The 27,946-nt window shown below is 43.9% G+C and overlaps 2 protein-coding genes across 3 annotated transcripts in view; both read right to left on the reverse strand.

Annotated features, from left to right (window-relative positions):
• The window catches only part of LOC115405404 (unconventional myosin-IXb-like), a 33,264-nt gene extending 29,177 nt beyond the window's left edge, over positions 1–4,087 (reverse strand). Inside the window, exons 1-2 of one of the 2 annotated variants that reach the window (XM_030114971.1) lie at positions 3,725–4,087; positions 1,410–2,233 (exon numbers count right to left, since the gene is read on the reverse strand). In XM_030114971.1, coding sequence (XP_029970831.1) covers positions 1,410–2,186 — 777 coding nt within the window. In that variant the 5' untranslated portion in view covers positions 2,187–2,233; positions 3,725–4,087. The remainder of the gene's footprint in view (positions 1–1,409; positions 2,234–3,724) is intronic. The other variant, XM_030114972.1, reaches the window with a different exon arrangement.
• Positions 4,088–21,688: 17,601 nt separating this feature from the next.
• selenot1a (selenoprotein T, 1a) lies at positions 21,689–27,336 on the reverse strand. The gene is made up of 6 exons (XM_030115686.1): positions 27,159–27,336; positions 25,154–25,264; positions 24,272–24,398; positions 23,255–23,342; positions 23,004–23,170; positions 21,689–22,576 (listed from the first exon to the last, which is right to left on the reverse strand). The coding sequence occupies exons 1-5, from the start codon at positions 27,293–27,295 to the stop codon at positions 23,046–23,048; spliced, it is 588 nt and encodes a 195-aa protein (XP_029971546.1). The 5' UTR covers positions 27,296–27,336; the 3' UTR covers positions 21,689–22,576; positions 23,004–23,045.
• Positions 27,337–27,946: the final 610 nt, after the last annotated feature.

A 27,946-nucleotide genomic window follows, 5' to 3' on the forward strand; every position in this document is an offset into this window, starting at 1 on the left:
CTGACTGACCTGTGATAACTCTACGTTCATGTACTGTGCATTCATGCTAGGCAAATTCAGAATTTTATATATGAAAGGAAATTATGATTAATCACAATTAATTAACAAAATTCTGCAACTGACGAATGAAATCATAGAAATAAAGTCAACAAGCTGCTTCTGAATCGCTGCAAGCAGTAAATGTGAAGGAAAAAAAATGACCAAGTTACAGCTCATGTAAATTAGGGGCAAAAGGAAAAACACTTATTATACTTAACTGTTAGTATTTATCTAGGATCTGTCACAATACTCAACACCACATTTATAGTTTAAATTATAGACCTCGCCGCCACCACCACTACAGTGAAAATGGCTGATTTGACAGTAAAACCTTCACTCATATAGTGAATTTCCAGAGTTTGAATGTTCCCAAAGTGCTGCTTGTCACATTATTCACTTCATGAACACAGGCTGGAGAATCAAACCAAATCAATTGTGACCGTTGGATTAAAACCCAACTGAACCAAAAAGCGATGAACCATCTTTTGAATAGTTGACCTGTGTTTTCAGGCAAAAATGACAATCATTCTCTTGTTCCTTCTTTAATGTAATACCAATGATACTAAAATATCTTTGCATTTTTTACTTTTGATTGCTCAAAAAAAGGTTCTGTCTTTGGATTTGTATTTCTGTGTACAGCGCCTTGTGTCCCTGTGGTTGTTTAAAGTGCTTAAAAAACTATGATGAATTGAAAAGATGATTGTACTACATGTTTTCTTAATTATATGTACGGTATACAATATGGACAATAATACCATTCAGTGCACTTTGGTAATCTTTAAGTACTTATAGATGTATTTCTGTAAATTACTTTTAAATTGATACTGTTCTATAATCATTTAGTCAGATATTGTATTTATTGCTGAAGTTTGCAGAAGGATACAATGGAAGTTTTGCTGTATGATTTTGAACAATTCCAAAGTTTCCATTTGGCTGTTTATTGCTAAGCGCACCAAATATTCTTCTGGTTTTAAGGCTGGGTGCCTTTCTGGGAGCTGCTTGGTTGCCTACACTTCATGTACTGAGTAACATGCAGGTCTCCCTGTTGCAGCCCCAGAAACTTGCTTTTGCTAAATCTTTGGTATTTATCACGGCCTTCAGCCTTCAGTGTGCGGCCACTCAATATTGATTGCTCTTGCCTCACACAGAGAATGTTCCTGGTTCGTATCCAAGTTGACTTTGGGGGCCTTTGTGTTGAACTTGGGCAGCATAGAAGATGATTGTATCTAAGACTAGAATAATAACATCTCTGAAGTTTCTATATAACAATTGAGAAATGCGGATAAGCTGAAATAAAGTGTGCTAAACGTCAGAGAGACTAGATTTTTTTTTTCTTGGCTGTCGTGCAGCTTCATGTCACAGTGACCTACCTCCAACACCGGCCCGGCCCCGAGGATGGTCCGTTGCACCCTGCTGGAGTAGTTCTTCTGGCTGAGTGCGGTCAGGCAGTGGATCAGATAGCTGCTGCTCTCCGTTTTCCCTGAGCTGCTCTCACCGGATATCACAATGCACTGGTTGGCCTGCCGGTTGAGCATGGCGCGGAAGGCGGCGTCGGCTATGGCGAATATGTGAGGGCTGAGCTTGCCCAGCGGCTGATTCTCGTACATCTTGACATACTTGGGGTTGTAGTAAACTGGCAGGAACTTGTTGGGATTGATGGCGAAGAGGATGTTGCTGGCGTAGGTGTAGATTTTGTGCTTGTAGAAGCGCTGCCGTAAAGCCTCCACCACGCTCTGCTCGGTCACGGAGGGAAGGTTGCAGAGGTCGTCATACTCCTCCTTACTGGTCTCTGCTTGGTTTCCTCCTTTATCTGCTCGCTGCTGCAGGATGAAGTAGTACCCTTTGACCTGAGGGTGCCACTTCTGTACCTCAGCGGGCCACAGCAGGACCCGCTCCAAAGGGCACTCCCCGACATCCAGCGGCCTCTCCTCTCCGCCGCCCTCCCTGACCTCCAGGAGACTGTACGTGCGGCTGGAGTCCAGGCCCAGAGTGACCACGGCGTTGTGGATGACCACCCTGGCCGTGTCGTGGCTGCTGACCTGCAGGGGACAGTAGGCGGCTGTGTCCTGGGACACTCTGGGGTAGATCTGCACCACACGGGCCTCTCCATCCTGCTCAAAGGACCTGGCTCCATCTGTCGTGCTCATCCTGGCAGTCAGAGAGGAGCTTCAGCATAACTCTGTGCCAGCATCCACTGCAGGAACACACACAGTGACAACAATCACAAAGTTTTCTCATGAATGGCTTTCCAATTAAACTGCACTTTAAGTACAGATGATACTACAGGGACACGATTTCAGAATACTAGGACTGTAGGAATGAGAAACTGCAGTGGACTGAATATGAAGGTGTGCTTCCTGATGTGTCTGAGTTACAGTATAATTACCTTTAAATAATAGTGACACCAAATATACAGTATTCTTTCATTTTAACGAAAAGAGAGATGAAAACCCCAACAAAAGTCCGTATTTACAATATTCAAATTTCTTATCACCTAAAAAACAACCCCGATTATTTGCTGTCAATAATAAGACAGCAGTTCAATAGAAACTTCCTCACTCAGATTTCAGTGAATGAACACATAAATTGAAAGTACAGACTCCACTTCTTTCAATTAAGTAAGACTGAAACATCACAGGTTCTGAAATGTAATCAAGTATAAACATCAAGGGAAAACATTATAAAACTTCATGTATGGATTATACCCTTTATAAGCATCAGAACCTTTTCTCGTGGCATTCACGTACACTTGAAACTTACAGCAGACTAATAATTGGCAAAGAAGCAGACCACAATGTGATCTGTATAGTTAATATCCAGAGATATAATTTAACATCATGAAGTGAACATGTGAAAAGCAGTCATATTATGGATCTTGTGATCACAAAATGATTTATATAAACACTAAAGAAGATGCTGTTGATGTCTGTCATTTTGGATTTGTTGTTTTAAATTGCTATTTCTAACTCCTTATCTTGTTCTGAACTCACACCTGCTCTGACAAGTGGGGCTGGTTTCAGTTTTTGTTGACCTAATTTGTTTTGGGTCATTTTTTCTCTCTGTATGCCTTCAATATGTCTGAAATAATTAGGGCTGTAACTGCACTGGATTATACATTTATCAAAATCTGCTATTCACTAAGTTTTGAGAAATTAATTATGGATTATATTTCTAATGACCTGACGGCACTTTTTACAGAACACTACAGTTTCCCATTTAAAGCTTTAAATTTGGAAGGATCTGGATTATTAAAGTCTTGAAATTCAGTCATTATTGATGTACTCTGATTACTTTGGTATCTTGTGAATAACTGTTTCCATCAGTGGCCTTGATCCTTTTCTGTAGCTCTCAATCGTACTGATTTAGATTAAGATTCTAGGGGAGAAACAGATCGAAGAACGGAGAGGAGAAAGAAGGAAGTAAAGGAATTTGTCCTTTCATGGAGAGAGAAAAAGTAAAAATGCTCTGGTGCAGATAATTGAAAAATCTACATTAACATTAACATTTTGAAATTAACTTTACTGTTTGTAAATACATCTACTTAAAAACATGCATGTGCGCATGCGCAAAGATTATTAACATGGATATGAGATAATTCATATTTCCATTGTAAATTCTCACATATGCGTCTTCTCAGGACACACATCAACCGCAGAGCAGCAGAGAATAACAAAATGAGTCTCACCTTTGGGAGAAAACCGCTCACTTCATGTTTATTAGCCCAGAAATGGGTCAAATCCTTGCACCTGAACTCCTCCTCAGCCAAACTCCCAATCACACAAGTTGAGGAAAAATAGTCTCACTTCACCTGCGCGTCCCCAACAAAGATGAAAGTGGAGAAAAACGGTGGAAAATGATTTACATAAAACTCGATGAAGTAGTTTTCCTGGTCAAAGTCAGTATTTTCCTCGTGAATCACAACTTTTCCCGATAATCTGAAGGTTTTCTTCTCCGGTTCGCCGCCCTGCGCTTGAAGTTGTCTTGAAGTTACTTCCTACATTTCCACGCGCGCGCGCCCGAACACGATCACTCTCGCGTGCGTGCGTGCGCCCAATCTCTCTCTCTCTCACACACTCACACACACACACACACACACACACACACACACACACACACACACACACACACACACACACACACACACACACGGAAACCACAGAAACAAACGGGGAGACATATTAATTACCCAGAAAGCGCAGATTGAAACTTTTCAATCGGCTGTTGGTACAGGTGAGCTGTGAGGTCTGAGCGCCCCTCACTGGAGGGTTTTGGTATTACAAGCGTCACATTTCCACATTTTCACTTTATTACCCATGTTGTTCTGTTTGGTGGGATTTAATGCATACATGAGCGACATAATTTCGATTATACTACTGACATTACATGCAACATGCTCCCGTAATACTACACCTTACAATTTTTAAACTTTGAAAGACTTGGATGAAAACTATGAGCTTTTCAAAACAAGAAGAGAAAACCAGAATAGAATAGAATAGAATAGAATAGACCATGAATGGTATGGGGTTCCATAGAATGGACCACTGTAGAGCCATAAGTCACTTCTGCTTAATATGAATATCTGTTGTTGGAAAACTTGTTAGAAGCTATTCTGCTGTGTTGTTGAATATCTCTGCTTGTTTTTTTTTTTTAGCTTTTTCTGTTTGTTTGGTTTTTTTTTGTTTTAATGAGGGTGATTCAAATCACTCAACACAGTGATTAAAAAAAATCTAAACTTTTCTGAATTAATTTGAAATACACATTGAAGTCCTTGTTTCTGTAAAAATGTCTGTGAAAACTCTTTGAAGTTCTAAATTGTATCAAACACTACACTTACAAATGCCTGTTATGTAAGTTTTTCTATGGATGCTGTATTGAACTGCATTCTGCATGTCTGCACTCTTTTTTGGGCTTTCAACAGTGTATCACTGCTCCATGGGGCTTTTGTCCCATCACAGAACTGTGACTCTGACTGGAGCTCTGGTATCAACGATGTTTATAATTTTAGAGGTGAAATTATCCACAAGGCCATTGACAGGAGCTGAAGGCAGGGCTGGTGTGTGAGTTAACGTCTAGGTAAAGAATGTATGTGTGTTTTCATCAATGTGACATTTTTTGATTAACTGTTTTACTTCTGCTCAAGTCAGATGAGATGGAAACTTTAAATGAAACAAAGTAATGATTAGAAATAGCAACATCCTTCCCCACAATCCCAGAAAAGTTTAGACCTTTGGAAATACGTAAGTCTAAAATTTGTCCCTTGTTGTGTGTGGATTTTGTTGCATTTTGGAAAAGTCCACAATTTTCAAGGATGTTCACAAATTCTTAAACACTCCCTCGGATTGTAAATATTAAAAATCATCCATTATAACAACAGATTCATAATCAGTGCTTACAGCAGATAGAAGTTTTGGTAAAGTCATGAAAGAACTTGGTATTTTGTTGCCGTTTGTATTCTGTTGGTGGTTACTAGTAACGTCTAACAGGAAGAGGTTACTTGACGAGGTTACTTGACACAGTTACTTGGGGCGACAGCAGCTCAGTTGGTAGAGCGGATTGTCTTATAACCGGAAGGTTGGCGGTTTGATCCCCGCTCCCGCAGGCGTAAAACTTGGGTAAGACACTTCACCCACCTTGCCTAGTATGACAGTTGTGAGAGTGCTCTGTCAAGCAGGGTAAAAAGCGCAGGCTGAGCGCTACACAAGTGTAGTCTATTTACCATGCTCAAAAAGGTCAAACTTTCTGTATTGCAGTGGTGGTGTATACTATCATACAGAGAAGTTAGTCTATCTTTTTCTGAACTCTCTGACCTTACTGATAAATTCAAAGTGTGGAGGAGCTGATTCAATAGATTACCTTGTATTAACCAAGTTTCTGTTAAAAAACATGAAATCAACTTTTTCCCCAGCAATAAAAACATTCATTTAAAGTGACTTGCCCAACAGAGACCTGACATTTAGTAAGTTTTAGTGTAGCATGAACATGACTTGGTTCACACTATGGCTTTTTGTGTGCCGTCTAACAAGACTTTGAGGGAGATGTTCTGCTTCATAGCACTGTGCCGGTACAGTGGTACATCACAGTTATGGAGGGTGACCATGGAAGGAGGGGCTTTGTGTCTCGCAGTGCTGGAGTTGTATATAGTTTTGCTGTTTTGCTTTAGATTCAACTTGTTTTAGTTTGTGTAAGTTGAGCAAAACCAGTGATGAGGATGTGGTGAAGCTGCGGTGCTGGCAACGAAGCTCGGAAGAATTCTGTTAAATGGAAAGCAGCTTCAACACCAGCTTGGCCCTGTTTCTGAAAATGATTTAATGAGCGACTCCTCTCAACCAGAAGTCCCTGGTAACACTTTTACCGATGGTTATATTGGCTCTTTAATATACAAACTGTGACATGATGCAATAGATTTCATGCTATTGCAGCTTCATTCCTGAAGAAACCTTGGGACAAGCCTCACAGCTGGAGACTGACATGGCTGAAGCAGCATAGAGGGATTTGAGTGCTTCACTGCATTGTAATAATCTGAGATGATGCTGAAAGCCACTGGGCCTGCTGCAGCTGATCTGCAAGTGAACTTGGGTATGATAACTCGGTACTTAAATCATGTTATGTTTAACATGACACTGTTGAGAAATGGTCTCTCTTCTCTCTCTCCACTTCCCAGGTGATGCACAACCACTACTTCTAAGGGAGCTTCCTGAAACATGTGGCTGCTCAATACAGCAGGATGAACTGGGCCTCGTTTCAGTTTGACCCTTTGATGGCTGTGGTGTGACTCAAAAGGTATGCCATAGTCATCAAATTAACTCAACAGGAGTTGTGAATGTCAAAAATAAAGATTGCAATGAGGCTCGTTAGCAGGCTTTCTGGTGAACTTGGTGACAAACCTTCATGAGAGTCAGGTGTGTTGAAGCAGGGAGACATGGAAAACATGAAGGTCTGCGACCCTCGAGGACTGGAGTTTGAGACCTCTGATTTACACCCTTCGGCCCTTACCTGCCACTTCAGTTTCCCCCATTATCTCTATCCAAACCCCTACTACACCCTCTGAAATTTTGGTTTCCACAGAGCATTGCTGTGGATTTTACTGGACTCTGTGCTTGATGGCAGTTGCTGCTGCTTCCAAGAATATTGCAGGAACATGGAACTAAACGCAATAAAATTTTCTGAAGCTTCTATTCTTTCTTTGTTTGACCTTTGAGGGGTCAAAGGTTTGTCTAAGATTATTTAATATAAACTTCCTGTGCCTCATCGTGCAGTGCAGCAGTTCAAGTAAAAGAGCACAGGACGCTCACACCTGTGTGGGCTTATTAAGAGCCTTCACTGTTTAACTATTGAGCTCAGCACTTAGCTCTTATGTCAAAGTGTGTAAAACATATCAACATAATTTTTTTGGGATTGTTTTTGCAAGACATGCAAAGAATTATATCCCAAATGCTTTCCTTTAAGGATCATTGAATTCACAGGTTATGAATGTATATGAATGTCGTCATGATAAATGCTCTTCCAAGTGCATGTGCTGTTTGATCAAAGTTTGATTTCTAAGGGCAAAATTAAACATATTGGATTATTTATGCATAAATGTACTCACTGTATTTTTCTACTAAACTAGTAAAATAGCAAACAAAGGCCAACACAAGCATCACACAAATTTAAGTAGCCCCCGATTAAATCTATTATGTAAGGGAGTTTGCAAGGTCTGTTTACACACATTCATACAAATTTACTCTGTATGCCCATTGTTGAGTTTGAATATGCAAGGACTGAAATGATCACAATCTTTTCCACACTTTCAGCATTTTTTTTAAATTCAAGGTGTTTTTTGATGAGACCAAAAAGTAATAAATACTTAATGGTGTGACTTGAATGTTAGTATCTTGAGATATCTTAATTTGTAGATATTAAGCAGGGGGATGCTCACTACCTGTCTACTTTTTTATATGATTTGTTGAGCACCTCAACAATTGCCGCCCCCCCTTTAATAATTTCAACTCTTGACTGGTTGCGAGATTGGAAAACTTCTGCAGAACAGGTATGATCCCCTGGCTCTGAATGAAATGTGTGATAACATCAATCACAAAGAACTCAGGGAGGCTCAATAAATAACAGGCAGAAAAGAAAGAACATCATGGTGCCTGAGATCATCCCAAAATTAAACCCAAGAAACAGAAGACAGTCTCCATGTATCCCTGCAATGGTTATCCTTTACTCCAGATTTTAAGTGCACAAATGAAGTCAATTAGTGGATGTGGCCGAAAATGTTTATGACTAAACCCAGAAACAGAAACAGGTAATTCTTTTCAACCTCAAAGGAGGAAGGTTAAAGGTCAGCGCTCATCTTGACTCCATGTACACAGGACATCAAATCAGGCCAGGAATCTTAATGTAATTCCGGAGTTGAACCTGAATATGAAATTCAACAAACATATTAGGCATTAAAATCAGTTTACTATGATCTGAAAAATACGGCAAGAATTAAAAGATTTCCGACAGAACAACATTCAGAAAACATTTGTTCATACATTTATATTGAAGCATGAATGGATTGAACTGTATACATGTCTCAGTAAAAGAAAAACTCATGACAGCTGCAGCTCAGAGGACTCACTGCCAGGAAGAGTCCTCAGCAACACAGAACAAGCACATTGCACCTGAGCTTCCATCTCAAGAAATACTTACAGGGTGTTAAACACTTGGTCCAGAAAGGAAAATGGATGCTTTCTGCCTGGAGGAAAACTTAGTAGTTACTGAACGTAACTCCAGTTCTACGAATAAGTGCGTGCCCGCCGATGGGCTTCGCTATTGGGACCTCAGTCCTCTAGACTAATCACTGAGACAAAAAGCAAGCTTGACGCACCAATCCCCTACATGTGATGGCGCAGCGCCACGCCCCCCGCCAAGGGTATATAACCTCAAGGTGCCTACTGCAAATCCTTCTTATGACGAAAAGTAAGGAAGCAGACAGCTGGGCCAGCAGGTAGGTGGGCACGCACTTATTCGTAGAACTGGAGTTACGTCCAGTAACTACTAATTCTACATCATAAGTGCTTAGCCCGCCTACATCGGGCTTCGCTATGGGGTACTCACCAAAGGCGAAAGCCGTAGGGATGAATGTACTCCCAGCTGGCATGCTGACAGGATTGGTGCGTAGGACGGAAGTAACAAACCGTACGTCCAGAACAATCGTAGAACTCCCGAAGAACGAGGCGGGCAGCCATGTGCCAAGCACAGCCCGCGACGTGAACAAGCATCGCCACAGTGACACACACACGCTGGCCGCAGCACAGTCAAGCGACAGGCGGGAAAGCCCCGGACCGCGGCCCCCCCAGGGACGCGGAGACAGGCCAGAGGACCGAAACGGTTAAGCGACCGAACCCCTGTTTGCGCTACAAACCAGCATGGCCACAGAGTCTGTTCACATATCCAACAGATATGAGCGCACGAAGGTGGACGCAGGGGCCCAAGAGGCAGCCTGGCAGATGTCACCCATCGTGACACCCCTGCACAGGGCCACAGAGGCAGCCACACGCCATGTGGAATGAGCACGAATCACCGCCAGCGGCGGGAGATTCTGCGCCTCATAGGCAGCTGCAATAGTGCCCCCCACCCAGTGGGCGAGACCCAGTGGGGATCCACGTCCCTGAGCTCCATACCTCACAAGCAGCTGGTCTGTGGTGCGAAAGCCAGCTGTACGCTGGACATAAAAATGCAGAGTCCTGACCGGGCACAACAACCCCAGCCGCGGGTCATCCCCAGACGAGTCAAGCATGGAGGTGAGCGTCCTGACCCTGATCACTCGCGACCGGAAGTCCGAAGTGATCACCTTGGGATGAAAGGCCAGGTTAGGTCAGAGATGTAGGAGTCCCCCATCCTCGCTGAACACCATGCAGGATGGGTGGACCGACAAAGTGCAGAGATCCCCAGCTCTCTTGGCAGATGCTAGCGCTAACAAGATTGCGGCCTTGAAGGAGAGAAAACGATCCTCCGCCTGCTCCAAAGGCTCGAAGGGGGGTCCCTTAAGACCCTCGAATACAATGTGGAGGTCCCACGGGGAGACCACATGCCTGGGAGGTGGCCGAAGTCGACAAGCCCCACGCAGAAACCACTTCACAAGCGAAGCCGCCATGAGCCGCCACGATAGCCGATGCAAACACAGCAAGAGTGGATGCAGCATGGCCGCTGTCCAGCAGGGTCTAGAGGAACTCCAAAACTCCACCGATGGCACAGAAGACCGAGTCCAAGCCCCTCTCCGAGCACCACGATGTGAAGAGCTGCCAAGGAGACCTGTAGGCCTTGACAGTGGAGGGGGCCCTGGCATTCTGGATGGTGGACACCACCGCTGGGGGGAGATCTAGTTCCACTAGCCTCACCCGCTCAGCCTCCAAACCAGGAGCCTCCTGCCCAGGAAGGGGCGGGAACGAAGGGCGCCCCCTACTTGCAGCAGCACGTTAGGCCCGTCGGGAATCGGCCACGGGTCCCCGACGGCCAACTGAACCAGGTCCGGGAACCACCGCGCACTCGAGGTGTCCGGAGCCACCAGAGCAACCACGATCACGTGGAGACTGTGCACCTTCAAGAGGTGGGCCGGAGGGAACGCGTACAGGAGGCCCGGAGGCCAGTTCCTGTGTGCGAAGGCATCTACCCCTAGAGGGGGTCCGTCTGACAACCTGAGCGAGAACCAGAGTGGGCACTGTGCGTTCTCTGCACTGGCAAAAAAAGTCTGCCACTGGGCGTCTGAACTGGTGCCAAAGCTGGGCTGCGACCCACAGGGACAGGCCCCACTCATCATAGAGTGGACCTCCCCGGAACATCCTGTCCGCACCGACGTTGAGAACCCTGGGCACGTGTCGCACTCTGAGAGATGCGAGGTGCCGGTCCGCCCACAGGAGGATCTCCGCCGCTTTGCAGTGAAGAAGAGGAGACCGAGTCCCCCCCTGCCTGTTCAGGTACGCGACCACCGTGGTGTTGTCCGACCTGACAAGTACGTGGCTGTCCTCCTGCCTGGCCTGGAAATGGAGCAGAACCTTCTGCACCGCAGTCATTTCCAGCACATTGATATGAATGGGAGTGGAATCCTCAACACTGCCCACCATGTGGTGGTCTAGGGGGCCTCCCCATCCTGCGAGAGACGCATCCGTGAACACCTCGACGCGATGTGACACACAGCCCAGGGGGACTCCTTGCGTCAGGAGAGCCGGATCCATCCAACAGACGAGATCCTGGCGTGTGTGAGGCAAGATCAGGAGCCTTCTGCGACCGTCCCACGCCCCCATGCAGCGGTGGCATGCGAACCAACGTTGCAGCCTGCGCATGTGCAGGTGGCCCAACTGAACCACTGGGTGGGCAGCAGCCATTAAACCCAGGATGGTTCTGATCAATTGGACCCTGACCAGGGGCATGGTCATCGCAGACCTCAGGGCCGAGAGCAGGGAGGTTCGTCTCTCCTCGGAGTGGCGGGCCGTCATGGAGAGCGAGTCCAGCTCCAACCCCAGGTAAGCCGTCCGCTGAGCCGGGGTGAGCGCGCTCTTGTGTCAGTTCACCGTGAACCCCAGGAACTCGATGTGGTGCAGGACCTGAGTCGTGTGCAGCACAGCCTACTGCTGGGAAGACGCCAGAATAAGCTAGTCGTCGATGTAGGTGAGGATCCTCAAACCGTGACGATGGAGGGGCTCCAGCGCTGCTTCGACACACTTGGTGAATGTGCGAGGAGCGAGAGAATAGCCGAAAGGAAACCGGGTGTATTGAAAACACCTGTCTCCCACGGTGAACCTGAGGAAGGGCCTGTGCCTCCTCAGAAAGGGGATGTGGACGCAGGCATCCGTCAGGTCGACCGATGTCATCCAGTCCCTGGGTCGGATGCACTCCAGGAGGTGTTTGACTGTCAGCATGAGGAAACCTCCTGGTGGCTATGTGAGTGTTGAGGACCCGCAGGTCCAAAATGGGTCTCACTCCCCCGGACTTCTTGGGAACCAAGAAGTAGGGAGAATAGGAGACTGAGTGCGCCTCGTCCATGCTCAGCTCCGTGACCGCGCCCCGGCGGAGGAGCGAGGCTACTTCCACTTCTAGAGCGGCCGCCCCCGCAGGGCATGCGAGCCGCGTACGAAGGATGCTTGTTGAAGAGAGGCGGGCGATAGGCGAACTGCAGGGCATAACCGTTTCTCAGTGTCCTGGACAGCCAGGGATAAAGCGGACCCAACATGACACACCACGTGCAAAAACGGAGCGTGAGTGGTTGCACTATGGCCAGGGGGGACAGCCCACCCGTCCTCCCGGCCTTGGGAGACGGGGGGCCCCCGACGAAAGGGCCGTGGAGGGGGCATCCCGTGCTTGAGCGCGGGCAGCCGCTCCGGGGCCGCGGGCCAGCTCTTTGTTGGAGACAACCCGGGCAGAGGCCACGAGAGGGTGGAGTTTCCCGGGTCGCTGGCCGTGTTACTGAAACCGCGGCCGAGACGCTCCAGCAGAGGCTGCGTGAGCCCGGAGTCTTCCGGGTCGCTAGCCGTGGTCCTGAAGCCAGAGCTGGGTCGCTCAATAACGGGACACCTCGCGGCGATAACCCGAAGTGGTACGGCTCTTTCGCCCCGACGCTTCACCGCACGTCACGGCGGGACATAACACTGCAGTCAGGGACCGTGTCCGTGACTGGGTTGCTAGCCTGAGTGCAAAATCGCGTTGAGCCGGCTCTGGAGGCAGCGCGAGGCCGATGCGGAGGTGGCGGAGGTGAGGAGCTCCGCGAGGTGTTCGACAGGCTTGTGGGGGGGCTCATGGCGGCTGGCGCGGGAAACGGTGGAGGCGGAGTCGTCGAGGCGGGAACTCTGTGACACCAAGATGCTGCTGATGTTGCCAACGGCGTCGCCCCACTCGTAGGCGGTGACATCCACGGTGTCCTCGGTGTTGTCCTCACGGGCGGGAACCGGAGAGGTGTCTCCCACGAAGGCGGTTCGCCGGTGAAGCTCTTCTGGCGGCAGCGTGAGGCAGGCCGGGCAGGAGGACCACTGGCGGTGATGCTGTCGGCCGAGGCAGAGGAAGCAGCGCTCGTGATGATCTCCCTCACCGAGCGGAGTGCCACAAGAGCGGCAGGTGAAAAGCCCGACGGCGACTGGTCGCGGGCCGGTGAATCCATGTCTTGATCCGGAGAAAGCTTCTAGTCTCATGAAGTACTGAGGAAGAAGAAGGATTTGCAGTAGGCCCCTTGAGGTTATATACCCTCGGCGGGGGGCGTGTCGCTGCGCCATCGCGCGTAAGGGATTGGTGCATCAAGCCTCCTTTTTGTCTCAGTGATTGGTCAAGAGGACTGAGGTCCCCATAGCGAAGCCCATAGGCAGGCACGAACTTATGATGTAGAACTTGCAAAATGAAACCACAAAAACAAAAAAAATAAATATTGAGGCAACTTTTCAACAAAGTAACAGTTGCTGATTGATGTATTGATTAAATAAGAGTAGTGGAAATGGCACAAGAAGTTCTGAGCCAAGATTACTGCAAAAGTTAATTTTTTGCGTTGAGGGTCAATTTGCACGCTGGAGACTTACAAATTCTAAGGATTTACTTTTGATATTCCACTCTCTTGCTCCAAAACAAACCATTGTAGCGTTGCATTCACTTTGTACTTCAAACACTGCATTTCAACTTGCTCTAGTTTTGTTGAAGATATGAAACCACCAACACTCATGCCTCTTTGCACTGAAACATGAGTTGAAACATTTTCCCACCATGTTACAGTAATCCTTGACTTTAAGAATACATCCCCAGACTATCAGACACCTTTGTTATATCTTGTTCTGATGATTTCACATGAGACCAAATAAAGATGTTCGCATAGACTAGTACACTACAACTGAAAGGTTCATTTGGATCCCAAAAAATAAAAACCCAACAGAACAAACTGTTCTCCAAACATTTTATTGAAGTTTCAGCAGACCACCCTGTAGGAAGCACAAAATGATAAGATTGCTAGCTTTTTGTATGAGGAGGTGGGAAAACATCAAACTGGTGGCGAGACCAACTGTGAGGAACATGCTTGTGTGGCAGTTTAGGTAGAAGAGGAGGGAATGGGTGGCTGTGCGGGGGATAAAGTGACTGTGCTGGAGGTGAGTCAACATTCCCATTTGCTGGTAAGGGAATCAATCCGAGCCAGGGATCACTTGGCAAGGCTATCAATTCAGGCCAGGGATCACTCGGCAAGGGCAACAACACAGGGTCGGGATCACTCGGCAAGGGCACCACGCCCGGCAACGGCAGCAACCCATGCTTGGGATCACTCGGAGAGTGCATTATTCTTGGCATGGGCATCAATCCTGGTTTGGGATCGCTTGGAGAGTGCATCATTCTTGGCATGGGCATCAACCCAGGTTTGGGATGGCTTGGAGAGTGCATCATTCTTGGCATGGGCATCAACCCAGGTTTGGGATGGCTTGGAGAGTGCATCATTCTTGGCATGGGCATCAACCCAGGCTTTGGCTCACTTGGAAAGCGCATCATTCTTGGCATGGGCATCATTCCTGGCTTGGCATCACTTGGGTCAGACAGATGGCGAGTCTGAGAGAACCCTCGAGGGAACATGGGCAGAAAATGCGTATGGGGTAGATTGTGTGGTAACTTTGGAACTCCTGGGTCAGTCACAAATTGAGACTGTTCAACATCTGGCTGAGGTCCTGGGGGTAAGTGAGCTTGTGGCAATGGTGGAAAGGGTTGTGAATATGTAGCTAAAGTGTTCAGTGGAGCTGCTCCAATAGGAGGCGGTGCAGGATAATTCAGTGAGTGAGGGTAGCTGCTAGGGTATTGTGCAAGTGGGGGCAAAAGAGGGTCTGCTAAAGCTATGGAGGAATACTGAGATATAGGCAAATAAGGTGGAATGAAAGGAGGTGAAGGGGGTCTAGGATCTATTGCTTGTTGAGTCAGGAACCTTCTAGTCTGAAAAACTGGGGGCGTCACAGGTACTGGAGGTATTGGTATTTGGGGTAATTGGGACACTGGTGGGATCTGATGTCGGTGTACTGGAGGTGCTGGTGGAGGCGGAGGAAGAGGAGGCACACCTGGCCTTGAATGCAATATCGGTCTCGGACACAACAGTAGGACTGGAATCCCTTGCCAACGAAGAGAGAGTGCATAAGTTCCACCCTAAGAATAAAAATGTTTAATACTTTAATTCTCAAAATGATAAGATTTGAAAGCCATTTAAATCTAAATCAAACTTGTCATCACAAAATCATTTGACAACTTCTAATAAAATCTTAGTCCCCCAAAACAGTACCTGTTGAATCACATTGCAGCCATCATAGGGAACCAGCACAACAAGACCAATGGAGGTCTTCTGCAAGATGTAGCCACAGTTTGAAGGGATACTGGTCAGAGGTAGTGGTGAAGAATTTCCTGTGAGAGAGAAAGAAAAAAAAATGATTATAAAAACTCTACTTTAACAGAAAAGTTAAGTTAGCCTTGCTTTACCTTGAGCCAAAGCAAGTTGTGAAGCTCCTGGTCCAATTACTTTGAATCGCATCTGATCCCCAGCACACTGCAGCGAAGGTGACATTCGCTTCCACGTTGCCTCTTTGGAAATGGAATCATGAGCAAATCCTTTTGGCCAACCTGGCAGAGAGTATTAACATAAATCCAGCTTAATGTGTAGCAAAAAGGGAAAGAACAAATATTTGAAAGGCTGAATAGTCATGTCCAACATTGGATTCCATTCATTGCAATGAGTTAATTAAATGTGCTCATCACACACACACCACACACACACACACACACCACACACACGTTTTGAGCAGAACTTACCTGCTGGGAAGTCTGCCTGGAAAGAGTTCACATCACCGTTGTCTGAAGAAACCCCTCCACCCAGGGAGTCCAAATCTGACCTCTTCTCAAATTCTGCCCCGAATAATATTTTCCCCTCTTGGACCGCAGCAGTGGCATCATCGACCTCTCTCCGTCCCTCCCGCTTTGCCGTTTTCGTCAGGCGAAGAGCATCAGTCGTTTGTGCAAAAAAAACCCACAGAAAAACAACTGCAACCAAGCAAAGAGTAGCACTTTTTCTCTTTTCTTTACGCATCGTTCTGCTATGCGTGACTCATTGAAATGATAAGAGATGTGAGGAGCTGCTTTGCTGAAGGTCTTTGTGTCTGTGTTTTATATCTGCACTGAACCAGTCACTCAATTGAACCAATCAGGGCTGCAGCACCTTGATGACTGATTGGTTTCACCTGTGTAATTCCGTCTTGGATGAAAACTGTCAAGTATAAAAATTTCAAATGTCAAAAGCGATGTTCCCAAGCTGCCCACTTTATTTTGTTTATTTTTTTTCATTTATAATCATTTTGTTTCGTTTATGCAATGTATCAATGGAATTAATTGCTTTTTATCTTTTTCTTAAAATTATGATTGTGCCACAGTAGCAAAACAAGAGACTTTACAGAAGATATCAGAATTTCAAATTCAGTTGTCACGCTAATATAAATAATAATAATAATAAAAAAGGTGGTATTTGTGGTCTGAGACACCCCCCTCCCCACAAATAAATAAATAAATAAATAAATGTACTAATTAAAAATAATTAAGCATCAGTTTTTCAGTTATTGTATTGTTTCTGAGCTCAAACCTCAGTGATCGGCACCACTGTGAGATTAACAGATTTATACATTGCCATGCAGCTAATGCCAATCTCCAAGGTTACTGACAACACCTGCAAGGCAACTGCCTGCAGTCAGGTGAGTGAAATTTCCTTCTGTTTTTTTTTTTTTAAAGCTGTGCCGTTTTCACAAGCCATCTCATCCAAATCCAAACAATGAATTGATTATCCTTGAATTTTCACCAAATCAATAATGTATTTCCTTTGTTGATATTGTTTTTATACGTTTTGGACCTGTCCTTTTGATTCAATACGTGACAAAACATTTGTCTTTCTCTGACACCTGTCACACCTCTGACAATTTTAAAATCGTGACGATTCTCTAGAAAAAGAGAACAAATTATCTCTCTACAGGTCCTTCTTCCGGGGTCAGTAGGAGCTGAAATTCTTCCTATCGAGGAAATTGCAAGAACCCTGGGATTCTTTCCGTATTTCAGTTGATTAACTTCTTATCGGTATAAATCAGAATTCATACTGAACAGCTGATCTGCTCCGGAGCAGGTTGAGCAAATATAAAAGCTCCGCCTCCAGACCAATCGGGTCTCTTGGTAAATGACCTGCCCGTTACTAAGAACATCCTAAGATATTAAAATAAAGCCTTGTCACTGGCCGCCATGTATGTTGCATGTTTTTGTAGTAGTTATTGACTAATAATAAAAATGATAATTGTACAGCACTTTTCAAACTACTAAAACACTTTACATTAAAAATAATCAAACATTAAACCAGAGGAACATCATGAAAACATATTATCATTATGTGACCTGGACAAGAGGAAATTCTGCTTCAGGCCTCAGATCGCAGCTTCGCGTGGATCTTGCATGGGATTATTTGGATTTTAGGTATGGCATTCACAGATGTGCTGTATCATCTCGCTGTATGTCTGGACAACTAAATAGACCAAATAGCACTATGAAAAACTTTATTTAAATGCCATGAAGAACTCCGATATTTAGATTTTTTTGGCCATAAATCAATAATTTGCATTGCAACAGCCAATGAAACACTGCCATGAAAGCAGAGTCCTGCTCACAGGTGTGATGTCATTCTGAAGCCTAAATGTTATTCTGTTCTGTTCTGTCAACAGGACTGTGTTTCCACACATGTAGGAGTATGCAATTTCAATCTGGGTCCAATCATGTGAGCACTGTGATTTTGATTCACTCAGAAATGAAAGAAGAATGATGTCTGACAGTGCCAGTAAGTCTAAAATGGAACTGAGAAAAATCCAAACGAAACACTGATGATATTCAGATGTGTTATTTTAGACTACAACTAAATGCAATGTCCTCACAGTGTTTTTATTTTCCATCAGGTGCCGGTGCAACAGCAGAGGAGGATCCACTGCATGTCCTTGATGACAATGTAAGACAGTTTAAGAGAGAGGGAAAACAGTAAATCTTTTAATCAGTTCCCATTTTCGCTATGTTTGCATTTCCAACTGACTTTTGTGCTTTTATTGGCTTTCTCTGCTTACTCAGATGAAACAAGATCCATTTGTGCCGTGTTTGAATGAACCACCCTTTCATCACATCAGAGTCGGAGTTTTGAGATACAACTGGGGGTCTGACATACAGAAGCACAATCCAACAGCTGTTCCTCCACAGGTACTACAGAGCTGCATTTCTGTCTGGCCTTGTGAATATAAATCCACAGCAGTGTCATGTCACAGGTTTCTCCAGTTTCTGCACTCTGCCTTTTAGCCCCAGTCTTCAAATGACTACACAGTGAGATGTGAGTACTGTGGAGAAAGGCCCAGGCCGACTCTGGATAAAGTGTGTCTCCCTGACACTGAGGTGAGGCAGGTCGAGGATTAAAACCAAATAGCATAGATGCACAGCTGATTCTCTTCTTTTTTCTTCAGACGCCTCCAAATTTCTGCTGTTCCCAGTGGCAGCAGCTGTGTCAGAAGCTGAAGGAGGAGATATTTTTGTCCTCCAGGAATTCTCCTGTCCACCATCAAGTTTATGTAGATCCTCGGAAATCGTACAACTACAAAGACAACCCGTTTCTTCAGGAGCAATCATCAGTATTGAAAGATAACTCAATTAACCTTTTGACCTCTTTGCTTCCTCTTGAGCCCTCACTTGATCTACCCGCCGCGAGGAAACGTGAGTAATCACCATGCAACCTTATGTCAAACGCGATAGACGATCATGGAAAAGCATAGAAATAAATAACTTCATGGGACTAACACAGTTTATTTGTGTCACACAGCTTTTGTTCCAGCGTCAAACATCCTCAGTTTCACACTCTCTTCCCTTCCGGTGGAAGAATGGGCGACGTTGTTCCCTTTTAGACCAAAAGAGGTGGAGCAGAAGATAAAAGGGGAGGAGGTGGTGATACTCCCTATATTTGATCATCAGCCTGATCGGTTTGGCTTATGTTATCATCAGGTACATATCAGTGCCACTGTCAAATTATGTGTTGGAAGTAGTATCGGCATATACTCCCCTCTAGTGGACACTTTTTATTACTGCATCTGGCAAAGAGGAATAGTGTATAAACGAAAACTTTCATTTATTTATATTTAACATTTTTTCCTGTGAAATATCCGTTTTAAATCACAAATTAAGTATTTCAAGACGCTTGGGTTTTGATTGATGATTTCATCTTATGAGTCATGAATATTTAAAATTCAGTATCTCAAGATATCACATTTAACAAGGTTGTATGTTTAAATGGTATTCCTGAGTTTTGAAACACAAGTGGATGCTTTAATCTTATTCATATGCATATGCTGACATAACTAAACCAGATATTAATAACTTTTTGAAAATAAAAAGCAAATTTTTTTAAATACTCAAATTTCTCAGTTTTCATGCAGTAGAACAGAAAGTAAACATGATCTAAATTTTAATTTGCATGTTTATGACTTTAAGATAGGAAATTATGTTAAAAACTTTTGGGTACGTTCAAAAACTAAATTGTGTCTGTGAATTTGTGCAGACAGTGAAATCTTTTAAGCGATTGTAACAACCAGGCAGAGCAGTGTCCCTTCATAACTTTAGTCAAGTGAATACACACTTGTAAACCACCTGTAACTTTGTGCCGCGTTATCCCTATGAACAGTTAGCAGCTGGCGTCCAGGAGTACTACTCTGATGGCAGCACATTTCTCACGGCATTTCCTGACGGCTCTGCTCACCTTCTGTATCCTTCAGGCGTGACGCCGTTATGTTTGGCTGTTTGAACCCTTGACGCAATCACAGAATGTATTTTGATATATCATCCAGTCAAAACTAAAAGACCTCAGTCTAGTGTTAAATGCAGATAAGACTGAAGTGTTGGTGACATTTATACCGTATCATGACCTCAGAAGGTTCTTTATGTACTCATGCAAGTATCTGTGTATGATAAATTAGAACTTTTAAAAATTGGATCATCTTTTGAAGTTCCTTCTTTAGACATGAAACAACTTGTTGCTGCTAACTTTCTCCTTCTTTCACACTACAGTAGTTTCTATATGGATGCCCTTGCACATTATGTCCTTGTTACTTGCCACTTTGTGTTATTTTCACACTAATTCCAGCCCCTATCACGGAGGTCGCAGGTATCCTTCAGGCCTCTTGGCTGTTATTGTCGTTCCCAGTCGGCAAAATGGAAGAGTCTGCATCGTATACGACGACGCCAGCGCCCCACGTCAGCCGATGAGAGCCATTTTCCATTCTCATGGAAACGCCTCATGTAATCACAAGAATGGAAAAATCTGGTAAAAAAACAAAACAAAAAAAAACCTAACATTTTTTGAGAATCTGCTGATGATCAATTCTGTGTGTAACCAACTCCATCATGCATGTGTGTGCTCACGAGGCAGGTTGATGCTCAACAGATCAGGAGGTCAGCTTTTTACCGACGTGGGTTCCACAGTGCGCCGGTGGAACTGGGGCAGGAGGAGCAGCACCCCGACTCCCCTGCGCCCCGTCTTCCTGTCCCTCAACAAGACGGTCGGAGTGCGAGTCCTGGACAACAGACGAGTGTTTGTGTGCTTCTTGGCAAAAGGCAAACAGGCCAAGTTCAGCGTGGGTCCCTGCTGTGCTCAGGTAAATCTGCAGAGGACTCTTTCACAAACCCCTGGTTTATTCTTTAATCTGTGAAGTAGCTCAAACTTTAGTAACTTGAAAATGCTCCAAATCCTCAAATCAATAAAACCAACCTTTTGTTTCAGTGTGAGAGCAAAGTTGCTTCGACCTGGCCAGTGACGCAGCAGGAGGAGGAGGAGCTGCAGTCAATCGTCTCTCACTTCCACACTGTTAGAAAGAATCTTCTGGATTGTGATCGCGCCCTCCAGAACACATTCCTCAAGGAATCTTTTTGTATTTAGTGGAATACATTTGTCCATTTTCTGCGCTTCTTTATTCAGACCTGGGTTGCCTGATTTGTTGCTGCTGAATGAAAGTATCATTGGAGGAGGTTAATAAATGTGCAACAAAAAAAATTTTTTGTTGATTTATGCTCAATTTGTGTTATTTTCACACTTCATAAAGTCACCATGCCGGCTGATTTGGACATTATGGTGGACTAGTTTTTGCTTCCAGGACCGTATGTTTCACACCTGCTGTCCAAAGAAAAAAAGGAGAGCTCCCAACAGTCACTTGCACTCCGAGGACAAACAACCTTTCTGAAAATGGGGAGCTGTTTCGAAGTGGCAGAAATAAACATCTTTGACAATTTTTTTACAAGAAATCGATGTTTTAAAAATCTGTTTTTATTCAATGTCGTTATCTCTTTAGGTTTTCTTCATCACAATAAACCAATTTCTAGTTTATTAATCCATAAATCTTTTGTTTGAGAATATTTAATCTTAAACCGGCCATTGTTTTTGAGTGTGCCTTTTCAAAACTGAAGAAATTGAATTCTGGAACCAGATACAATCTATTGAGGATCCCACATCCTGTTCCGACTGTACAGCAGCGGCTCTGTTTCAGCACAAAACTGTTGTCTCTGTCTGATCCAGTCTAATCAAATCAGTGTAAAGCCAGAGGACTTCCTAATGGCATTATCCTCAGCAGACGGACAGTCAAAGTGCACTAATGAACAAACTGGTTTCATCTAAAATATGATTTTTTTTTTTTTTTTTTTTCATTTGAACCTTTAGTGAGGACGTCCACATTTATTGCTTTTATGGTTGCAGGTTTGGGACAGAGTGTTTGCTTTATTTGTGTGTTTTTTTTCCCAACGGTGCCGAGAAGCTCCTGTTACAAATGGAGTCAATGTAATGATTCTCCATTTCTCACTGTACATACTGTGAGGGATATAAAAAGTGCACGAAAAAAACACTAAAATAAACATAGGGGGTGAAATTGATCGTTCCCCATCTAAATCTAAGTATGTCACACTTGCTTTATGATTAAACCTCCAACACAGCTTCACTGTTAAATAGTTACATTAACTTTATTAATCTTCTAAGCTTTCTCCAAGGTATGTAAATATAAAAATCATTCAGAAATCATACCAATACACAATTTCCCAACATTATTTCCACAACAGCAAAGACAGATTTTTTTTTTTAGGTGTTGCCTGTTCTAAATGGGTAACTACAGTTTGACCGATTAACAAAAACAAAAGTCTACATATGGCTCAGTGGTAAAAATGACTTTTTTTTTTTCTTTCGAAATCCACATAGATCATTTATCTGCAACAAGTTAAAGACTACGAGAATCAACATTAAATCTCATTATGGGAGCACTATTACCACCTGGATGTAATCTGCAGTAGTACGAGTAGGATAAGAAAATGACTTGAGGATGGCCAGCACTGGCTGCCACGGTCCCGCTCTGGCGTCAGGGGCGGGGCATCTCCAAGGGGCGGGGTGAAGAGTGATGGGCGCATCCAGTCTGTGCCGGCAGTCCTCCTGCCTTCAGCGCAGACCTTCATAAACATCACTTCACAGCCCGGTGAGAAACCCACCTCCAACCTGAAACGGGAGGAATCAATACGCGTTGCTGTCAGTTCACTGGAAAAAGACCAAACTGATTCAGGGTTTTTCAGATTTTAAGAAAGATGGCCAGCAGTTAATTATTTATTTTTACTCTTTTCAAAGGCGCCCCATAAACCAGAGTTTTTCACACATCTGACCACGTTGTCCTTTGTCAACTGTGTCTGCTTAAGATTTATTCAAGGACGAAACATTGTGTTGTTTCAAGCAAAAACTAAAACAAACAGCTAAGTCAGAGCAGATCTGTTAAGTTTACCTGCAGCTGAGTATTTTTATTATTAATTCATTTAATTGTATTCACACAATTTTAAAAAAAATGTAACGTTAAACCTGAATTCATGGAGCTAATTTCTAACATTCATGCTTTTTGTGAAAGTAATCCTCTGGTGCTGCCGACTGCACTTACATGGAGGGGCTTTAAGCTCCAGCCAGGAATTGAACAGAAGGGTTAAGAGTGGTGGTGTGGCCTTGTGTTCATGTGAACGTTCATCTTCATCTCGTTGTCCAGGATTTGCACCAGCTGCTGCATGGAGGGCAGGTGACCCGACTCCAGCTTCGACCACACGGGCACATCTGTTAAAAAAAATAAATGGAAAATATCGGCATATGAATCTTTAATTGCTTGTCCACAGCAGCAGCTGTGAAGCAGACACTCACCATTTAATGTGATTTCAAACGCTCCTGTTGACATCAACTGGTTCTCGATCATATTGCTGAGGAAGAACACCATCATGCAGGCATATATCTGGAGAAAAGCAAAGAAATTCAGACTGTGGGGTCATTTTAACTGAGAGGGAAAATAAAAACAGCTTCACTTTAATCATATGGGAACTTCAACACATTTACCTGCTATATAAATGTATCAATGATATTATAGAGCTTCAACAGCAAAACACTGACTGAGAGACAGAAGCAGCATTTTGGCATTGATTAACAAGTCTGGCAGGTGGGAGTGACGTGAGAGGTGGATGTTTAATGCAGGCACAGGCTATGCAAGCAAAGTCCTGACAACTGTCAATGTTTCACACATTATTTTCAAACACTGCTGCAAAGACCTTGAAGAGAACCGTGCTTAGTCTTTATGAGCGTCGGTGTCTTTATTTGAATTCGTTTATTTCAGTTTCTACAACCCTGAACAGTAAAGAATGGCGTAGATGACAGATTAAATGAAACAATTTCAGTATCGCTGCAGGAAACAAAAAAAAAAAAAAAGAAAATCCACCAATGAGAACCAGCAATCAATGTTTAAATTTGATTAGTTTAATCCTCATATGTACAATTTAAGATATGACAACAGTATGGAGGAGGTTATGCTGTATTTAAAAGTATGGACATTACTGACAACATCTTTGTGTATATATTTTAGAGCTTTATCTGACAATGTGTGTGTCATCAACTTCCATCTTCCCACTGAGTCTTTGGGCTTATCTGTCACACTGGGGATTACATATCCAAGCTTAACTACACATGCCGAAACCTCTGAATGAGCATCTGATGAAATCCTCTGGGTTTGTGTTGTTTGTGGTTTGGACACAACCGGAACCGAAAACACTATTTAAGTGAAGCCAGTCTCTTTTCATCCCGGTCTCCTGACATGCCCTCCAACATAGCGATTATGCAGGGGAGCAATTTTCATATGAAGCGGAGCTTTAATACTGCATTTCATTTCATTACCTTGTTTCCCTGGCCCCACTCCCAGATGCCTGGAGCTTGCATACCAAAGAGGGCAAAAGGATCCCTGCCGATAATAATCATCCCGATCACCAGGAGTTTGAACATAGACAGGAAGGAAGCAACGTGTCTGCGGAAACAAAAAAGACACATTTCATCATTAAAGGCACCTTATGAACACGTTCCGGAAATCATCCGTGAGCTGTAATTCACTTTAAAGTACCAGGAGCAGAGGCTGCTTTGTGTTTCCTCCAGTTAAACATGCAGAGCATTAGAAGAACTATTTTTCACTGTCACAAAATCAAGAGAATCCAAATAGGTTGAACTAAGGAGAACGTGGGGTGTGATACTGTTTCAGTGGTGCTAATCTCTGGTGTGCTCATTAGGAGTTCATCGATCGGGGGGTTGACAGTCTCAGTGACGACACACCGTTAAGTACATCACCAGGGACTGCAGCATGGAGAAACCGATACAGCAGAAATCCCAAAGGTGATGGCTTAAAAATAAAAAGATTTAATAGGTCTACTGTTCGTTACCAGATTTGTTTCAATAGATGATGAATAAACCATTAAAACAGTCGACAGGTGGAGCCTTGGTCAAATGAAATCCCTTTGATGGTTTGACACATTCAGAAGCAGATGCTAAAAAATAAAACAACTAAGAATGCTTTTGAAGAAATATTTCCAAAGTCAGGTCAAATAAATTATTGAGAATATATTATAAATGATAAAACAGGTTGTCTGAGCCTTTCAAGCCAAGAAAAAGAATAATGTCATATTCCTCAGTAAACTTATAACTAATCCAGGACAGCTTTCAGGCTGCTTCACTAAAGCTGGATATAATCTACTTGAAACAAGGAAGATAATCTCTCTCCGTCTCTCTTACCGATAGACGGGAATAGGAAGATAGTTCTCCCCTTCAATGCGGATGTCTGGGTACCGCTGGTACAGGGCCTGCGTGTACTCCTCAAACACCCGCTTGTACCCTCAGGAAATGCTGCGTTGGGACAAACACATTGTTAGAAGACAGGCGAGCACAGTGTTCAGCTATGAGGACAGAAACATTCACAATCACACAGTACCAGAGCGACCAGAACAACCCAACCCTGAGCTCTGAATTCCACATTTATCTTTAGATCATTTGCTGGGAATTGTGAAATACTGGTCACACTCGAGAGCGGCCGCATGTCCTGTGTTTGAGGCTCAAGCACATTTTAGAGGAAAGAATTGCAAATTCAAGTCTCGTGTTTCTTTTGGTAAGATTAGAACATTTGATTGGCACTTCATGGAGAACTCAAGAACAAAACACTGAACACCTCCCACACAGTGCTGTGGAGTCAAGAATGAGTTACAACTTCATTATCAGTGCATTAAGCACCAAACAATCTATATATAGAGTAACAGTGCATGTAATATATTAAGATCAAACAGCAGTCGATTTTCACAGATCATTATATATTAAACTACAACTGGAACTGACTGTACATAACTAGCTGCAACTACTGCACAAAAAATACTTTGGCCATTTTGTCAGCCTAAAAATAGAGGGATGAAACAAGGAAAACAATCACTGATTTGTTTGCAAACAATGTTCTCCCTGAGAAGGTTGTGGGGTCTTTCTGTGTGGAGTTTGCATGTTCTGTGTGTGTTTGTGTTCCCTCTCGGGACTCTATTTTCCTGTCATGGTCCCAAAAGATCTATGTGAGGTGAACTGGTGCTCCTAAATTGCCCCTAGGTGTGAGTGTGTGGCCGTCTCTTCCGACCTGTCCAGGTGTAACCTGCCCTTGGCGCCCCGTGACCCTGAACAGGATAAAGTGATACAGTGGGATAGATGGCTTTCTCACACAGACCAAACGCATTTGTTTGAGGTTAACTGGTGCACGTGCAAATGACTCGTTCCTTTCGCCCTGTGATGGATACATGTATGTGTGGGCAATCACAACAAAAATGGCATGACAAATTTAACTCCACAGCAGCCTCCAAGAGATTCCTCTTCTTTGTAATTTTAGTTGATTACACATGTACTGTTAGCAGTTCAACATGAGCAATTAGCCAAAAGGGTTTGGGAATATTGACATAAATCTAAAAATAAATAAATAAATAAATTCTGCAAATCCAGTCAAAATAATCAACAAAAGCATTTATTTAACATAAAATAAAGGTGACAAATAACGGGAAATCGTGCATCGAAACAAGGAGAAGTTTATCAAATGTGTGAAGGTATTTTGTCAAACCAAAATGCACACGATTAATTTTTATTTATTTATTTATTTATTTATGCTCAGTGTTGTTCTCGCGAGATTTTAACGAAGGCTCGCGATTATCAAACTGTTTACTCTGGCTAAAATAATAAAAACAAGAGCAAGGTGCAGCAGCAGGGTGGTCAAGTGAATGTTGGTAACTTTTCACCCAGTAAGTCTGTTGGTTTCCTTCACGGTCACCTGACATCGTTATTATCCTGACAGGTGACACACGTGTTGGCGATAATGTCACACGAAGCGACACAGCTCCGTGTCAAGAAATGGCAAAAAACGTTTCAGTACTGAATTTAAAACAAACTATTTTGATGAATTAGTTTTGAAGGATAGGTAAAACGATGTCGACGTTAGTGTCGCAAGAAAAAAAAGGGAAACATGAAACAAGCTAATCTGCTGTCAGCGAGCTCGTGAGGATTTAGCGTTTGACAGCGGAAGTGGAGCCATGTTTCCAACCACACGCAACAAGAGCTGCCAAAATCATCAGCAAAACAAACACTGATCTAAAACATATTCATCCCACCGTCAGGATATGATAGTCCAGCACCTTCCAGCAAATCTCGGCCTCCAACTCTGTTAGCCGCTGCTGTTGGAGTTTAGCTAGCCGTGAGATGACTCGCCACATTTTCTACTCACCAGATCTGAAACTTGAGCAGAGGTCCCGTGGCGAACTGCATCTTCATCTTCTTCACCGCGTTGCCGCTGTCACCGGTCGAGGCGCAGCACAACGAGAAAACCCCGAGGACGAGGAGCGAAAAGCGCAGCCACTTCATCTCCGTCCGTTCCGAGGCGAGCTTCCTCCTCACTGTGGGAAAGGAGGGGGAGGAGGAGGAAGTCCCGAGGGAGAAAATACACCGCGGTCTGTCCCTGCAGCGCCACCTGCTGCTGCGGATGTTCAGCCGCTCCACTCCGCCTGCCTCTTCCCTACTCCCTACTCCCTACCAAATCCATCCATCTCCTCTTCACATGTGTATCTGTTTTTAATGTTTTTTGAATTATTTATTTGCACAAAATTAAAATAGGAATAAAGAATCAAAAGAAATCAAACCTGATTTCCAAGAGAGGAAAGGAGTCCAAATTCCCCCCATCAATACAAATTACCGTAAAGACAATAAAAATACCTAAGGATCAAAGAGCAACAAGCAGTGAAAACAAATAAAGGACTTAATGAACAAAAGAATTCACCGAACCCACACACCGTTAAATAATTTAGCCTTGAAAAGGGTCAGAGAGGAAAGTAATTTAAATGAATAAGTCCAATATTTGAGCCCATGAAATTTGAGAAAAAGTTGATTATTCAACAACAAAATGACAACTCAAACTGTTTTGGGTTTCTTGCTGGTTGTGAGTGAATAAGTGGAAAAAGATGTGAAATGGCTGGATAACATTTATGTGAGTTTTGTTTCATCTAGAGCTCTATAAAC

The sequence above is a fragment of the Salarias fasciatus genome, chromosome 18, assembly GCF_902148845.1.
Source record: "Salarias fasciatus chromosome 18, fSalaFa1.1, whole genome shotgun sequence".
NCBI lineage: Eukaryota > Metazoa > Chordata > Actinopteri > Blenniiformes > Blenniidae > Salarias > Salarias fasciatus.